Here is a 17,731-nt window from a genome sequence, read left to right as displayed (position 1 = left end):
CATGATTAATAATCTTTACATTATGACATGAAATTCTGTGCAGCTATCAAAATACCTGAATCCAAAGTTGAAAATTTGCTAGAAAAAAAGTCAGATTTTTAGATCAGTCTAAAAATGTAAGTTTTCATTAAAAACACACAAATTGAATTTATTTTTAGCTTGCAAAGAAAAAATAAAATACAGTAAATTCTTCCTATCTTGGTGTGAAAATGAAGATGTGACGTCATCCATCCAGGCAGCTGACAAATTAAACTACCACACAAAACTACTTGGTAAGATTTTTTGTTTTTTGTAAATACAGAGCAACTTATCTCCACGAACTGTACAATTAATTATTTTAGATTTACAATGGAAACGAATCTCAAGAAACGTTGCATTTGAAAAATGTAAAATATAAGAGATTTCTTGAATATTTCAGATTTCCCGAAAGGTCTGAAATTACTTTGTTCTTTTGTTTTTTAGCTTGGAGGAGTTTTGCAGAAAATGCAGTGAGTGTAACTTTTCTCCAAGCTTAATTTCTAAAACATAAAGATCTCAAACCAACCTGAACTGCTTTACACATTATGTACCAACAAGGTTCTGATTTATTTTTCCACTACAAACCTTGGATTTATCTTATATTTTTGTCTCGGAGACCAAAGACTTCAGAGCATTTGTGTTATTGAAGCTCTGATGTTTTCTTTTTTGTTTTGGGTTGTTGTACTACTCAGCCTGTCCACGTGGGGGCGCCAGATACACCGTTAATTTCAGTATGATGGGTCATTTTGTGATTAGAAGTTAAATCGGGGAACTATTTTATTTTTCCACTTTATTCAAATAAATTAACAAATATCTGTGTTTTTTGTAACAGTAATGATTCAATAAATTTCTGGCTCTAATGGAAACGACAAAAACAATTTTAAGTTATGTTTCTGTGTTTTATGAAATGACTTAAAATTTTTTCAGATACTTTTTGTCATCAGGTTGGAAACAGTTTAAAAAAAAACAATTTTCCACAAATTTCAATATTTTGTTGAAGTGTATCCACTTTCACTTTGATTTTCTTTAAAATCTCAAAATAGAAAATGTTTTCTCTTTGAAAATGCCTTTAAAGAAATTATTTCTTTAAGGTGAACCCAGAGTTAAAATGGTTCTTTTTTTTCTTTTTTTTTAAGCGCTGCAAGACATTTATTTTGAATTGCTGCTACATAAATAAACTGAATTGAATTGATTCCTGTTTAAGTGGTGCAGAGAAAAGTCACATCTTCACTCTGGAAACGTGTAGCATCTCGTTTTCTCCCTGATCTGGACTGCTTGGTCTGTTGGGGCCCAACGCCAGGGGCCCAAAGAGTCTCGGGGCCCCATGAGCTTCACCAGTAAAATGTCAGAAACAGACCCCTGCTGACATCTAGTGTGACACGTTTAGAGCTGAACTCCATCAACTGGATGTTAAACGTTTTACATCATTTCTAACCAGTTTTAAGGAGAAACAACGAAGAAAAGACACTTGAGAGGTCAGGAATCATCACCACAGCATTACAAAGCTTAATATTAAGAGGCTTAGGAAGATGAATAATGGAGAAAAGAAAGGCAGAAGACAAGAAAAAGGAGGAGGAGCGAAACCGGCTTTCTGCTCCTTCACTGTATTAATTTATTCAGCGCTGCTTCCTCTGGAGCAGAGAGGAGGAACGAACAGGAGCTGAGCCTTGGCTTTCTGCCGGCCGGCCGGGATTCCCACCATCAACCTCTGCTGATGCCTACGGAGCCTGAACAGGTACGAATATACCAACATGCTTCTGAACAGACATTTTGTTTCTAGACTTGTAGTTTTAATTGTTGAGGGACCATCATGGAGTCACATTTCTTACAAGATATTTGTTAAATATGTTTCCGTCTGCTATTTTGCGAATTAACTCTTTCAGATGAGTCAAAAACCACCTGAAGTGAGAGTGAAAACTTATTTGCGAAATTGGAAAAATTGCTTAAAATTTTGCTGTTTCTATTAGCCGCTCACATAGAGTTCACTTCAGCCGAACCGAGACCAGGAGTTGTAGATGGACCAGAGTTCATGTCCACTTTCACACCTCCCCAATAGAACTGGATTTTCTAGACAAACTAAAGTTTGATTAAAGTGGATCTGGTGTGAATGAACCCTAAACCAAGTTCTACAATGGTATAATTTCCCAACTACTAAAATATAATTAAATTGAATCATCATTAGTTGAAGACTATCTAATTTGTAATTTTTCACTGTTTCTCCATCTAGTGTAGATCCTCTTTGGGATTCTGCCTGATTTTCAGCTGAACAAGCAGGAATAATAATGTCAACACCTCTGAATGCCACTAAACAAAGAACGGATATTCTCCAGTTGGAACGTGACGTTCCAGAAGACGTGGAGCCTTCAAGCACAGCTGTGAACACGGATCCCAACGACAACTGGGGTATGGAGCCAAACTTCAACCTCAACTTCAATCTGAGCTCTCAGAGTAACCCTCGTCCCACCAAAGAGCCCTCAAAGATGCATTCTGGGAGTAAGAAGGAAAATAAAAGTAAAGGAGGAGCAGCAGCTGCAGATTTTAACACCATTTCAGTACCAAGTGAAAAACCTAGGAGCAAAATCCCAACAGCAACAGCTCAGATGACTGTGAAAGACAAAGTCAGCCAACAGCCGAAATCTCCAAACATTAAGAATTCCTCTTCACCCGAGGTACAAAGTCCCAAACCAACCGGGGTGGAGCTGAGGAGCAGCCAGAGATCTACAGAAAAAGTCAGAAGTGAAACACCTACAGCAGAATCTGCAAAGCCAGTGACTGCGTTGACACCTGAGCCGACAGCTAACTCTGCAAACAGCGTAACACCAACCCGAAAGACGCAATCAAACAGGACCAATGAAGGTGGAAGAGAGATTCACCTTGAGACGCCACCAAAAACCCTGCAGCTGCCTAAAAGCCCAAAGGTCCATAATCAAAAGGGAGATAAAAGCAGCATAAGCCCAAAGCTAACAACAACTCGAACCCCAACTATGATGGCCAAAATAAAAAAAACAGATCCAGTAAATTCGACTGCTGACCAAAAACCTGAAGACGACTCAGGAGCTCAAGGTGTTTTTACAACCTCAGGAACCTCTCAGAAAGAGAAAACAGGGTCACCACTTCTCAGGACCAAACCGTCCCGAGTAACCTCTCTGAGTCCGAATCCATCCACTCAACGAAAAACCACCGGAACCAGAACCATTAACGCGTCAAAGTCTGAGGGGAATCTTCACAGTAAAGACTTAAAGGCTGCTTCTGGACCCAAAGTCAATATCAAAACCAGTTCAACCCCGAGATCTACAAAAAGATCCAAAGATGGTCTGGATTCAAAACTCAGCTCCAAGTCCAGAGACGCACTGGATTCCAGAAGCAGCAGCGCCTCGAAAAGCAGTTTGGACTCTCGGGACAGTTTGGATTCCAAGAAGCTCCAGAGTTCAAAGGTTATCCGAAATCCACATGACCCAAAAACCTCAGCAGAAACCAGAATGAAGAAAAGCCACCAAGGTTCGGAGAAAGTTACTGATTCCAAAATCATCCCAAAGAACAATCACGATTCTAAACTTCTCCAAATCTCAAAAGCAGGTTTTGATCCCAAAATAAAACCCAACTCTGGTTCTGATTCTAAACCAGGCTTCACCCAGTCTGGTTCTCCAGCTACGCTGCAGGCCTCTGCTTTCAGTATGGATCTTCTTGGCTGTGGTTCCCTTTCTCCCATCTCCAGCGGAACCATCAAGACGTTAGGTTCTGCTGTTGAGCTCAGTTTAAATCGTAAGAGTCAATCAGATTCATCGAGATCTGGGCAAATTTGGTCCAGTTCTAAGTCAACACTCGCTGATTTGTCCGCTCCTATATCAACAACTCAGAGTCCAGGATCCAGTACTGGCAAAAATGTTGCTTCTCCTGTAACTGGATCAAACAAGGAGAACCAGAAGAGTCCAAGTTCCACTCCAGGTAATAACAAGTATCAAAATACCACAGAGGCGCATGCAATGAGGCCAGGCAACGGTTCAGAGACACTCAAATATTCAGCAAAGGGGCAATTCAATGTGGAAAAAACATAACTTCAGAGTTAGGGTTAGGGTTCATTGATTATTGCAACATGAGGACACTTTTGCAATAATCAATGTGACTACAGATAAATGCATGGATGAGTTTCTCTAGATCTTGCTGAGACGTTTGTCCTGTGATCCTGGAAATGTTCTTTAGATGACAGAAGGCTGACTTTGTGACCGTCTTTATTTTGCTCTGTAGGTTCAGGTAAGAGATCATCACCACACCCAGGTTTCAGCCTGATCTCTAGTTTCCAGCTGTAATAACTGAAGCTGTGCATTGACTCTAGATCTAGATGTGTCCAGTAGTTTGATAACTGCTGTTTTTAAAGTTTGGTAGTAAATGTCTCTAGGTTTTACCTTCAATTTAGCTGAAGAATATTAGCTTGGCAGCCATGTTGCTACGCCACAATGTGCCAAAGCAAAGCACCTCATCAGTTTAGACTGGCCTTTACAACTTTATCAAACATGAGTTACTGATTCCTTGACAAGGATGAAGTAAAGTCTCTGTCAACAGATGATGTACCTCTTTGTTTTTGTTTTGTTATTTCAGGTATCTTGGCCCCTTTGGCATCTTCCAGTCCTAAAACCAGGCCTGTGGTGACCTCCAAAATCCTGGAAGGATCCACAGATGCCTCAGAAGAACGTGCAGTTATGACAAGAGATCCTAAGAGTTCATCCCGAAATACTAGTCTGACTCGAGGTCTTACCTTTGACTCGATCACAAAACCTGGTAATAATACTGGCAATAAGCATTTAAAAGCCGCTGAGAGTGAGGTTAATACTCAAGGAAAGGTGGAGGTTTCAGAAGAGGCCAAGAATGACAGGGATGGACGTCCATCAGGGGATCTGGAGGGGAAATCGGTTCTCCCACTGAGTAAAGCTGGTCACCCAGGAGACACAAATATCATCTCATCACCTCGGGCAACCAGAGCAAGAGAACCAAAGCAGAAAATACAAGTTCATGGAAAAAAGAATGAAGAAAATCCTTCATCTCCTCTTTGTCCTGTCTCTTCTTCTTCCACTCCTACACCAGCCAAGAAGAAAGTCAAAGAGACTGCACCTAAACCTGATCTTTCTCAAAGACTCCATAAAGGTGCAGGGGCGCAGAAAGAGGTGGGCGTTCAGGTAGAGGTGGAAGTGGTCGAGCGTTCTGCCTCTACAAGTCCCAGCCTCCACCGCGGACTTCCCACCTCCTCCATGACTGGTTCCTCCAGCTGCCAGTCATCTCTGAGCGGCGTGCCACCTCTCAAACATGTCTGCCAGATCGAGATTGAGCTGTGCAGCCAAACGCTGCTTCCATACGTTGTTCCTGACAAGGCCAGTTCCCTCCCTGCATGTTTACACTTCCAGCAGAACGCTGCTCTTATGTCGGAGTTCGGATCACACCACAATCCAGATGTTAGTGGTGAGACCATCCAGGAAGATGAAACTAAAGATGAGGAACAATGGCAGCCCAACAAAAAACAGGAGGATGGGTTTAAAGGGCAGATGGAAAAGCCCCCGGAGGTGTTGTGGGACAAACAAGGGATGACGTGGGAGGTTTACGGCGCCTCCGTAGACCTGGAGTCTCTGGGCACGGCCATCCAGTCCCACCTGGAGATGAAGATTCGAGAACAGGAGAGGCACATCCGGATACTTCGGAAGTCCATCTGCTCCAACAGCAGCTTTGCCCGGTACAAGAGGAAGAAGAGACAGAGAAGGTTTCTGGGTTGCTGCGTCAAGGCGTCCGCCGTGGCTGACTGAGATCAGCGCAGGATGTTCAGGACATTAAGGACGGTCAGGACATTCAGGACGTTCAGAACATTCAGGACATTAAGGACGGTCAGGACATTCAGAGACGTTCAGGACGTTCAGAACATTCAGGACGTTCAGAGACGTTCAGGACGTTCAGAGACGTTCAGGACGTTCAGAACTTTCAGGACGTTCAGAACATTAAGGACATTCAGTGACGTTCAGAATGTACAGAGACGTTCAGGACGTTCAGGGACGTTCAGGATGTTCAGAACATTCAGGACATTAAGGACGTTCAGAACATTCAGGACGTTCAGAGACGTTCAGGACGTTCAGGACATTCAGAGACGTTGAGAACATTCAGGACGTTCAGAGACATTCAGGATGTTCAGGACGTTTAGAACATTCAGGATGTTCAGAACATTCAGAACTTTCAGAACATTCAGGACGTTCAGAGACGTTCAGGACGTTCAGAGACGTTCAGGACATTCAGAACATTCAGAGACGTTCAGGATGTTCAGAACATTCAGGACTTTCAGAGACGTTCAGGACGTTCAGAGACGTTCAGGACATTCAGAACATTCAGAGACGTTCAGGACGTTCAGAACATTCAGAGACGTTCAGAACATTCAGAGACGTTCAGAACATTCAGTGACGTTCAGGACATTCAGAGACGTTCAGGACGTTCAGAGACGTTCAGGACGTTCAGAGACGTTCAGGACATTCAGAGACGTTGCGAACATTCAGGACGTTCAGAGACGTTCAGGATGTTCAGGACGTTTAGAACATTCAGGACGTTCAGAACATTCAGGACGTTCAGAGACGTTCAGGACATTCAGAACATTCAGAGACATTCAGGACGTTCAGAACATTCAGGACATTCAGAGACGGTCAGTACACTCAGAGACGTCAGACATCTGACTTTCACTAATCCAAGCTGGATTGAGGTCCAGCAAACTGTAAAACATCCCTCAAATTTAAAATGTTTGTAAAGTAATTAGGAAACATAGCAACTGCCAGGAAAAATGACCTTCCACAGTCTGGGCATCAATAAGGCGGTCGGGTCAGAACCTTTAGCTTAATATCACAAAATATTACTTTCCTGGGAAATTTGATTGAAGACAAATGTTTTTCCTCGTGACTTTGAGGATAAAGTTATTTCAGAATGAATTTGTTTAGAAAGTTGTAAATTAATTAACTTAAAAAGTAAGTTACCCTTTAATATATGTATTAATTCCCAGGTCTTAAATTTGTTTTGACACGACTATTTAAGTCCATATATTCTATGTATTTTTCTCTCAGACAAAAGTTTGAGTCGTATTCAGAACTGAAATGCTTTCTGTGACTCAAGTCGAGATGGTTGAAGCTACCGCTAACTAGCTGCTAATACACCCTTGTTAGCTTTTTTGCTTCTCATGTGTAAATGCAAATCTATTGCCAGTTAGTTTGACGAAATTGGTACATTTGTGTGGAGAAACAGGTCTTAAATTTCATTCATAATGATCTTAGAACAGTCTTAAAAAGTCTTAAATTTGAATTGGCGAAACTGATTTAGCAAAAATGATCAAACTGTGAAAGTTTGTCAGAACTTATTCAAGAAATGTGTTTCCGTTCCTCCTTTTATTGCATCAATTATTTTCTGGAGAAGTCAAATCAAAAACACTTCAAATGTATTTTGAATTTTGCCTTTTCCATCAACTGTTTCAAATTACATAATTCAAAATGTGCAGAAAACCCCCCTGATAGAAGAATGTCTGGAGAGTTAAATGTCACATATAAAACTGAAATCCCTGCTTCTGTCCCGCTGTCTGGGTCTTTATTTGTAGGTTTTAGTTAGGCCGGTGTTAGCGCGTGTTTAGCCGTGTTGGGGTTGTCTGACGGCAGAACGGGTCGGTACCTCGGTTTTCCGGTGGCAGCTGCAGTGGTTGTTGACGTGGAGCTGTGAGGACAGCAGCTCCATTCCTGGTAAATATTTCATCCGGTTTCTTTTTTATGAAACTCGGCACAAAGCACTCAGGCAGAGCAGAGAGCTCCCAGCTGCAGCATGATTTGCTAAGGAGTTATAAAGTCACTTTTTTTCCTCTTTTCTCTCAGTTTCCACACTAATTTCTCCTTCCACTTCTGTTTTCTTCTTCTTTCCTCTTGTCTTTCTCTTTATCTCCTATTATTTTTTGTTTTCTTTAAGTTTTGCTTTTTCCTTATTTGCTTGTTTTTCTATTTTCTCCTCCAGTTTTTCTTTCAATCTCTTTAAATTTTACTCCATTATCCACACAGCTTTCTGTTTCTCTTCCATTTTTACTTTTTTCTGTAAATTTTCACTGTTTCTTTTTGTTCCTTTTCGTGTTTTATTCGTTCATATTTTAGACCTGAGTGATAAACTTGTCGTTCTTCCCTCCTTCTCTCTTTCTTCTGTTCCTCCTGAATCTCCCCACCGCTGATGGAGCTGCATCATTTATCTGAATTATTCAGAAACATTAAACCCACGCTCGTGTTAACAACGGAAACTCCACCATATTTTATTCATATGTACATAAGAACACAGCGACTGTAAGGACCCTAATGTTTAATTAAAGCTTCTTTACAAACTCGTTCATGGTTTTGTATTTCGTCTTTCCTGTCTGGTGTACAATGTTTGTAATTTTTTTTAGCCTTTATGTGTGATGTTTAAACCATGTATCCGTTAGTTATAACCTCTTATTGTGGTGTTGCCTACCTCCAGCAGCCATTGGGTGAAAACATGTTACTTCACAGAAGTCAGTTACAGGAAAGCCTTCCATCTATTGACTCACTATTAATGGTATTTTAGAAAGAAAAGTCAACATAACACAAATTTTTACTTTGGAAGGAAGTTGAATCCACACATATACAAGAAAAACATACAAACTCCATGCAGAAAGACTGTGGGACTTGAGTCTTGTAGTTTCTTGCTGCACCCAAAACTTGCTCTTAAAATTGATTTATTAAATGATCATTTATTTAAGGAGAAAAGGATTAAGTTACATCAACAAAAGCCCAAAATTAATATACAAGATGTGTGAATATTGAGAGAAAATAAACTTCTATCTGGTAGTGTTAAAAATTAGAATTTTTATTGTACTTTTTGAGAAAAAATTATATATTTATGTACAAAAAAATTAATGACCTTAATCTTTATTGAAAGTTTTGGACACATAGTCTTTATTGTCTTGGTCAGAGCTGCAACTTGGACCTGATTAAGCTCAAGAAACCAAAACAGCTTCACGTCTTTTTTTGGTGCTGACGTCAAAACATGCTGTGCTCTGATTGGACGCCTGTGTATCAGTTTAAAACACACCCCCGTCAAGCTGAGCGCGAGCTGAAGAGTCACAGCGCGAGCGCCACTCTGGGCTGCTGTTGGACACCTGTTGCCAAGGAAACTGAAACGGGCGGGAAAATTACCGTGAAAAAGGTAAATTACTTTTTGTTTTGCTTTGTTTACCGCCATTTTGATTTTTATGTTTTCAAAAAGTTTGGAATTTATATCCTGCATTTTACTTTTTAAACACATTTTTAGTTTCTTGAGTTTTTTTTTTTGTTTGTTTTTTTTTACTGTAAATATAACAATCTTATCTTATATCTATTACAAAAAAATAAGTTTAAATTTTAAAAAGAAAAACAGTGTTTTAGAAGAAACATATGGAATTATAGTCTTGAAAACATTTAATTTCTCATCCTACGCTATTTTTGGAACATGCTTAAATTTGTATTTTTGTGTCCATGAACTCTTAACTCTGACGTATGCAGTCTCAAACATGTATACGCTGTGTAAGGTTTTGTCATCAGCAGGTCACATGTGTTTTTGTTGTGTACACTGTTCTGAAGGTCATACTCACCAAGAACAGACTTCACTGGTGTTTGTTGCAGAGAGTTTTAGTCTAAATATATCAGCAGCAGCTGATCTTCCATCAGAGTTTTGACCTGGCCAGGTAAAATATAGATCACATCACCAGAAAATGGGAGAAATTTGACATTTTCATATATGAAATTAGTTTCATATACAGATTTTAAACTCTAAAGTCAATTGAAATTGTTTAATTTGGATATTTTGAATTTTTCCTTGGGGGAATTACAGGTCAAGCTGAGTATTTATAGAACCGAGCCTGTTGTGGGTGACAGATAGAGAAAGGAAGGAGCCTCACAGCTATTTGTGGACCACAGACATACACAGTAGGATTAATGGTCACTGGAGTATCAGGAATGTAATTCATGTTAATGTCAATAATTTGGAAGATTTATATTACCAATCTGAGGCCAACAGCTTAAGCCCTCTTTCATCTTTCCCTAAATATGCAAAGGTTGGAGACTAATAGACGGTAATGACAGTGACATAGCGTATATGTTTTTCAGAACTCTGCGTGTTGCCCAGGTTTAATTTCTACATCTAATATCTCTGCAGCTGTTAAGGACAGTCAGTCATGTCGTCTCCTGTGCTGCTTAACCTGCTGCGCTGCGGCCGCTTCTCCTTGTGCAGACAAACCCTCTTTGGTCTGGAAGCCTCCACACAGTCTGGACAGGTGAATCCGTCTACAGAGGTCTATTGGGTAGCAATTAACATTGCTAAAATGGCATGACGGTAAACATTGACTTATTTCAACAAAAATGTGGATCTTATTCTTACTTGCCTCTACTGTAGCCCTTAAAGGATAATATGAACACTCACGTTAGAGGAAACTTTCTAGCCTTTTGCAGTTGTAATAGCTTTCCTTAGAGAGCAAGAAGATAGGATGCAGACTCTAACTTCATCACTACATGTCAGAAAGTACTGCATTTGATCCTTGAAGAGTTAAGGTACCTTCAGTGTACAAAGATTTGCTGAATAGCTAGCTAGTGGTTGGTATTCATAGGGTACTTACATGGTACATACAGGTACTACTGAGTACCTTCTGGTTACCTACATGGTACTTATGTAGCACCTATATGTGACATTTACATTTGCACACTTGGATGGCTTCATAAGTGGTACTAAGGATTCTTGATTATTTATTGGCCATCGACAGGATACATGAAGCCTTCTGGGTCACTACAGGGATCGTATTCCCTTGCTTGTTGCCCAGTTCTTACATGCTACTATTAGAGCACCTGCTGAATACACTGCTGCAGAGTAACATTGTGGGTATCTGGGGTACATCTGAGATATCCGTGGAATAAAAAGACGAAAACCTAAAATGTCCTTTTGGGAGACCATAGGGTACCTGCATGGTACTATCAGATTTGACGTCTTACCCTCCTAATGCCAGTACTTACATGTTGCTACTATTAATTCAAACTTACTGTATGGTATTTAAAGTTTATTTTCTAAATATTTGCTGAATGCTTAAGAAACTCGTACTGGTTACTTTTGGACCAGGTTGGTGGACCGTTGTTGGGGCTGGTGGGTGTGCGACGGGCCAGTGGGTCGATCAGGTTCGACAGTGATAGCAGTGGCCAGCCAGTGACCTGGGACTCGTTTGGTATTTGGGATAACCGGATAGAAGAACCAATATTACTGCCTTCCAGTATCCGCTATGGAAAACCCATTCCACAGGTAAGCTGGCCATTGGATTAATGAAGAAATGGTTGAAGTAATTTCTAATTAGAGTTAATAAAACAACATTTAAAAGGATGGATGTACAAAACAACGTGAAAGTGAGGATAGCTTTGTTGGTGTATTCCTCTCAGATCAGCCTGTCTCGGGTGGGCAGTGCGTCTGTTTTGGGTCTCCGGAAGCAGAATGAGGACCGACTCCGTATTGCCCGTGTCCATGACAACCTGCTGTACTTCGCCGTGTTTGACGGTCATGGCGGCCCGCATGCTGCCGACTACTGCTGCACCTTCATGGAGAAATTCATCAGGTTGAATGAATTTTCTTCAGTACTCTTTAAAGGCAGACATCTTAACCAACACGTTTCATAAACTCTCGGGTTTCTCGTTTTAGAGACGCTTTGGAAGAAGAAGATGATCTTGAGAAAGTTTTAAAGAAAGCTTTCTTAGAAGCTGATAATGCTTTACGCACACACCTGAGCTACTTCAACAACGGTAAAGCTCTGTGCTAAATTACTTACTAAACGAGTCCTATTTTTTAAAATGAACCTTTATATTAGGCATTATAATCTAATTCTGCACTGAACTTTGAATTGCTGGGCAGTAATGCTTCAATCTTTGCCTCTCTTCCATCCCAGACTCAGTTCTGAGGTCAGGAACAACAGCAACAGTTGCTCTGCTACATGACGGCATTGAGCTGGTGGTTGCCAGCGTTGGTGACAGTCGGGCGATGCTGTGCAGGAAGGGACATGCCAACAAGCTCACCAAAGACCATACACCAAACCGCAAAGACGAGAGGAAACGGTACCTGAGTCCTTTTAGTACTACTGTGGTACCTAGCTTTAAGAACGTTCTATGCAGTCTTTTTAGTACTTATTTGAGGACTTACTATGTGCCTGTGGGGTACTTACATCATATCAACAAGGTATTTATAGAGTACTCAAAGTATTAATGGCATACCTCCAGGCCACGTATGAAGTATCAATGGGGTATCTATATAATTTTTACTGAGTTCCTTTGAAATACCTACAGAGTACTTAAAAAGTACCAATATAGTTGGTTTTAGTTGCTACTTATTGGATATCAATGGGGTACTTCCAGGACTCTTATAAGTTATCAAAGGAGTGGGATGCTTGCTGGGATACCAACAGGGCATAAATGAAGTACCAATGGGGTATTTATGGGGTGCCTGCATATTAGGGTTTATTCCAACTATCAGACCCTTACTAGATGCTCACACCTGACACACATGATGCTCAAGGTTGCAAAGAGAGTTGCGAGCTTTGCAATGAAAGAAGAGAAACCTAGGACTGGGGAAAATGATTGATGGTAACTGACATCATCTTCAGAATATTTTACAGTAACATTCCCGTCAATAGCAGAAAATATACCGGGTACCAACTGACTCGTTTCCACTGAGCGGTATGGCAAAGATTGGTGCGGTTTGATGTGCCATTTTGTAGCATATCCAGGAGATTGTTTTCACTAGTTGGACTCTCACTAACAAGGCGGAGTTTAACGAGGGACTTATAGCCTTGTTTGTCTAGTGCAACAACAAATGTGATGGACTAGTATGTTTCGTGTTTGTCGCAAGAAGTGACGTTTCTCTGTCCTCCAATCAATGGACTGTGTTGTGTGATGCCAGTAACTCTGCTCCAACCATAACATTGTCCTGTGGACCTGCAACTGAACAGGGCCCAGGATTGGTGTGGAACAGGTGGGGTGTGTGGTCCACTGGAAACAAACAAAATACCAAACCAAACTGCACTGACCCGTACCGTACCAATAAGGTAGTCATGGGGTATCTCTGAATATTGACAGGGTGTAATCATGAACCAGAACATTCCTAGTTCTCCACAGTTACCACTGACCATCTGCAGGATTCTAGGTGGTTGATAGTTGATAAATAGTAGAGATGCCTTAAATCTAGAGATAAAAACTTAAAGTCAGTCTTAGAACAAAGACCAGTGGAATGAGACCAACTTTGAAGTTAAAGATGTTTTTATGTTGAGGTTAAGAAACCAGCTGCAGAGTTTTCTACTGCAGACAGACGACTGATCAAACTCCCATATCCAGGTTTGAGCTGGTCCAACTCCTACACTTTAAATCACAAGTTTCAGCTAAGCCTTTATGGTTTCAGTTCAATTAAATGCCTCTGCTACTCTGTTCACTTTTATTGTTCACTAGTTTTTGGGGTTTATTGTAAGGCGCTGCAGCTTTAGAGCAAACAGAGCAGCAGGACGGTTCAGGTTCCCAAACAGTCGGTGATCAGCTTGTTTGGTATAAATAGTGTGTAAGTCGGCATTCATGAAGCTCATCCAGGAACTGAAACTGGAGCAGAGCTGCAGGTCGACAGGTTTGGGATTCCCTTCAGCTAAAAGCAGCCGGTGTTATCTAACAGCAGAGCTTCATCTGGCTGTGGACATTAATCAGTGGGTTAAAACTCAAATACTGTCAGAGACACTAAATAAAACTTTATTTTTAATTAATTCATTAGATCCAACTTCAAATGATATAAATTACATTTGCTTCTATAACTGTGGGAAGTAAAAGCTGTATAGCGTCTGACTTGCTGAGGAACTTGCTTTCTGCAGGATTATGTAACATCTGATGAGTTGATGGAAATCAGTGCCGCCGTCTTTGACCTGGTCCAACTCCTACAGTATCCGTAACAGGACACCAGCTGGTCGGCTTCAAGTGGAGCTTTATTTTTTAAGGATGGGTACAGTGAACTCCCATCTATTCACGGTTCATTATTTAAAGATTCACTGATTCTCGGATATCTTGGTGGAATATAACTCCAAAATATTTGCTGAAAATTCACTTATATAATGTAAATTGAAAAACCTAGAATCAACGGTACTTGGAAAAGCAGCAAATCCTGGAGTTCTGTTCATTTTCCTGGATGGTAATTACCTAGATGATACCCTGAAGAACGGAGATCAGGAAGGCTGTGGATGTAGCTTCAGCTGTAGTTCTAAGACGGTTTCCACTCTGTATCAATGCATGTTGAGGCATGTTTGGTGTTTCGATGTAAAATTAATCATATTAGATGGATCAGGATCCATCTTAGACCTGCTTCTTTCCTGCATGTAAAGCACTTTGAACTGCCTTGTTGCTGAAATGTGCTATGCAAATAAACTTTATTGATATGATACTGGTTGAAGACCCAAGAACAAACCCTGAAAGTGCTTGACCCAGTTTATTAAAGTCCCTGTAGAGAGGGGTGTCTTGGTTTCCCTATTGGACCCCAACCTCAGATAAGAGGAGCCAAAGTAACACACAGCTAGAGAGTTAAATATTCAAGCTCCTGGTCCTTCTCTGGTTCTACAGAGCAATTAACTGATCCTGTTTGGTTTTTGTGTTCAGGATCCAGAAGTTTGGTGGTTTCCTGTCGTGGAACAGCGTCGGTCAGGCAAACGTTAACGGGCGGCTCGCCATGACGCGCAGCATCGGAGACTTCCACCTGAAATCCAGTGGCGTCATCGCAGAGCCGGAAACACGTCGTCTCTCTGTGAGTCCCGGTCCAGCTTCGTCTGATGTCTTAGTTTCAGATTGGTTTGGATCTGTGGAGTTTTTTTTACCTGGCTTTGTTGTTGTTAAGTCCATTATTCCACTGGACAATCAGCTTATATATTCATGATCTGTTTCTGCAGGTTCAACATGCCAATGACTCCTTTCTGGCTTTGACCACAGACGGCATTAACTTCCTGTTGAGTGACCAGGAGATCTGTGATGTCATCAACCAGTGCCAAGACCCGACTGAAGCAGCAGAGATCATCTCTCAGCAGGTAAACAGCTGAAATCTACCAGGCAAACTCAGTGAACTGTAGAGAAAACAGGATCATCTCTGAGATAGAAAGACTGACATCTGATATTAAGTCTTAGATTAGAAGAAAGATGATTAAATTAAACAATAAATGCCCTGGTCAGAATTCATAAATGTCAGATATATGATCATATTAAAGGCATTTCAGTGACTAATAGATGTGAATACTGCCTAAATAAGTGGATAAAATGTATTTCAGGCGCTGCAGTACGGCTCAGAGGACAACGCCACCATCGTCATCATCCCGTTTGGCGCCTGGGGGAAACACAAAAGCTCCACCAAAATCTACAGCATGAGCAGGAACTTCGCTTCGAGCGGCCGATGGGCGTAGACGGAAACATGCATGAAGCACGGCAGAACTCAGTCGATTATCTTAATCTGACTTTAAGTAACCCAGAGCTCCTTAAATTATTTATAACAGCATCATAACGCATCCAAACAAACATCGTCATGGTTGTTCCCAGCTGAGCAGTCGACTCTGTAAATAGTGTAAAATAATGAAGGTTGTACATATAAAGAGACTTACTGCAGTGTTTGTTGCCTTTGTCAACTTGGTATCAGTGTTTTGCATTTAGAGAAAACATTTCAGTGTATTTCCTCTTTCAGTCATTGCTGTCATCCTGTAAATGTTTAATGAAACTCCAAAATATCAGCGTTTTATCAAATAAGAAGCTCCGTTTGGTTTTAAATTCATCAAAAAGAGGGAAAATGTTTGAACTCCAGGAAAAACCATTCGAGAAAGCAACCTGTTTTGTTACCAACAAACCTTTTAAATTCTGAAATATTTACCAACGTTAGAAGTTTGACTTGATATTATCGATGCTCATCTTGACTCCATTGGTCCTTTAGAGTAATAAAGTTCAACCAGTTAAACATAAATGTTACTGTTTGTTTTCTTCAGTTGCATTAAACCAAGTTTGTGTGAAATCAGTCAGACTCTGGTTTTTAATTTGAGGTTTGCAGTTAGAGATTAAAGTACCAAAGAGTTTAGTTGGTATTTTGTCCAATTCCTTGTCTTTCTTATGTCTGAAGGAGTCAAAGACTCAATTCTCTAATATTCTCTGTTTAAACGTGTCACAAAAAACTGAGTAATTTTAGTTTCTTCCTCCTTCACAATGTCTTTGAAACTTCGTGAAAATGTATTGACATTCCTAGAACAGACGGGATCTTAAAGCCATTGTGTGTTTTCTGATGTCTCTGGTGAACTTTTCTGCACTAATGGTCCCAACACAAAGTGGAAATAAGCTTTTAAACCCCATAAATCACTCAAAAAGCAAACTGGAAGTACAAACATTAAAGTGTGACGAGGCTTTCATTACCTGGTCAGGGTTGTAGACAAACAGGGTCATTCAGATGAGAGACAAAGCATCAGAATGAGTTCAGGTAAACTCATCACTACAGGCAAAGGTTTGTTTTTATTGGTTTATGTTCTGCTTAGTGTCCTTTATTGACAGTCATCTGGCAGAGAGGGGAAGTTTGGAAGTAACTCCTGGTGGCTGTGTCAAGTATTATTGCTTCCATATCTGTGGAGGATCGTCTGCCACTAAATCATGCACTGCCTCACAGGTTACTATTGTTATACTGTCCATTTGGTATTCCCTTTGGAAGCCAAGACTTGAAGGACAGCAGTCACGTTCATCAAGTCACTGACACTGCAAACCTTCATCAACAGATTCCTTCAGAAGATGTTGACAATGAACTGTGTAAGCCGCCTAACATCAAGCTCTGACCTGGAATACCGCAGGGACAGCTGGTGAAGGGGATGAGAGGAGACTGGGCTTGAAACAAACCAGATATCAGGATATCTGGAGGCCACTCATCATTAGCCTCTGAATGACGCATCGCCCGGCTTTGGGACTTCTTCTTCCAAATAGTTATCTTTCCTTATGATCTATTTGTGGGGATCAGCATTCAAACTGCTGCCTTTTATTGGTCATTAGGGCCAAACATAAATCACAGTCTAACAGTTAAACATTTGGCCCCTGGCTGCTTTCACAAACTGTAACCTGCTGTGTTGGAGTCATGGCTTGTTCCCGGTTGAGTGGCCTGTCAGTCCATGTTGTTTCTGTGGATAAAGACTTTCCCTTACCAACCGCAGCCAACGTATCAGCAGTGTGTCAGACTGCCAATATGTTGTACTGTCACACCAAAACATGTCCATCTCTGGGTCACAAAAGTCGATTCCTTCCTCAACGGTATGAAGGCTGGACTTTCCAACGCTGATCATATCGATGTTTGAACAGATAAACGTTGAACCTTCAGATCTCTACAAGTGGTACCAAAGCAGGAACCAGATCTCTGGAAGTGGTACCAGAGCAGGAACCAGATCTCTGGAAGTGGTACCAGAGCAGGAACCAGATCTCTGGAAGTGGTACCAGAGCAGGAACCAGATCTCTGGAAGTGGTACCAGAGCAGGAACCAGATCTCTGGAAGTGGTACCAGAGCAGGAACCAGATCTCTGGAAGTGGTACCAGAGCAGGAACCAGATCTCTGGAAGTGGTACCAGAGCAGGAACCAGATCTCTGGAAGTGGTACCAGAGCAGGAACCAGATCTCTGGAAGTGGTACCA

General features: G+C 41.0%; 2 protein-coding genes across 3 annotated transcripts; both read left to right on the top strand.

Annotated features, from left to right (window-relative positions):
- Window positions 1–2,300: 2,300 nt before the first annotated feature.
- LOC106932802 (uncharacterized) lies at window positions 2,301–5,807 on the top strand. 2 transcript variants are annotated; one of them, XM_088016208.1, is made up of 3 exons: window positions 2,301–3,963; window positions 4,615–4,806; window positions 4,870–5,807. In XM_088016208.1, exons 1-3 carry the CDS (start codon window positions 2,301–2,303, stop codon window positions 5,805–5,807), a joined length of 2,793 nt encoding a protein of 930 aa, XP_087872334.1. The 2 variants fall into 2 exon arrangements, with proteins under 2 accessions (XP_087872334.1, XP_014867174.2); XM_015011688.2 differs by having other exon boundaries at window positions 4,615–5,807.
- Window positions 5,808–9,140: 3,333 nt separating this feature from the next.
- Window positions 9,141–16,092, top strand: ppm1ka (protein phosphatase, Mg2+/Mn2+ dependent 1Ka). The gene is made up of 9 exons (XM_015011701.2): window positions 9,141–9,222; window positions 10,210–10,327; window positions 11,161–11,337; window positions 11,472–11,644; window positions 11,728–11,828; window positions 11,972–12,137; window positions 14,703–14,847; window positions 14,990–15,124; window positions 15,362–16,092. Exons 2-9 carry the CDS (start codon window positions 10,229–10,231, stop codon window positions 15,491–15,493), a joined length of 1,128 nt encoding a protein of 375 aa, XP_014867187.2. The 5' UTR covers window positions 9,141–9,222; window positions 10,210–10,228; the 3' UTR covers window positions 15,494–16,092.
- Window positions 16,093–17,731: the final 1,639 nt, after the last annotated feature.

The sequence above is a fragment of the Poecilia mexicana genome, unplaced genomic scaffold, assembly GCF_051168715.1.
Source record: "Poecilia mexicana isolate PSO_F unplaced genomic scaffold, ASM5116871v1 scaffold_18, whole genome shotgun sequence".
Lineage (NCBI taxonomy): Eukaryota > Metazoa > Chordata > Actinopteri > Cyprinodontiformes > Poeciliidae > Poecilia > Poecilia mexicana.
Note: the sequence above shows the minus strand (reverse complement) of the source record. Positions and strands in the feature narration are given on the sequence as shown.

Excerpts from the sequence above, each read along its gene's own strand:
- LOC106932802 (XM_015011688.2), top strand. The coding sequence starts at position 2,301 with ATGTCAACACCTCTGAATGCCACTAAACAAAGAACGGATATTCTCCAG. Across the intron at positions 3,964-4,614 it reads GAGTCCAAGTTCCACTCCAG|GTATCTTGGCCCCTTTGGCA; the intron begins GTAATAACAAGT and ends TTGTTATTTCAG.
- ppm1ka (XM_015011701.2), top strand. The coding sequence starts at position 10,229 with ATGTCGTCTCCTGTGCTGCTTAACCTGCTGCGCTGCGGCCGCTTCTCC. Across the intron at positions 10,328-11,160 it reads CCTCCACACAGTCTGGACAG|GTTGGTGGACCGTTGTTGGG; the intron begins GTGAATCCGTCT and ends CTTTTGGACCAG. Across the intron at positions 11,645-11,727 it reads TTCATGGAGAAATTCATCAG|AGACGCTTTGGAAGAAGAAG; the intron begins GTTGAATGAATT and ends TTCTCGTTTTAG.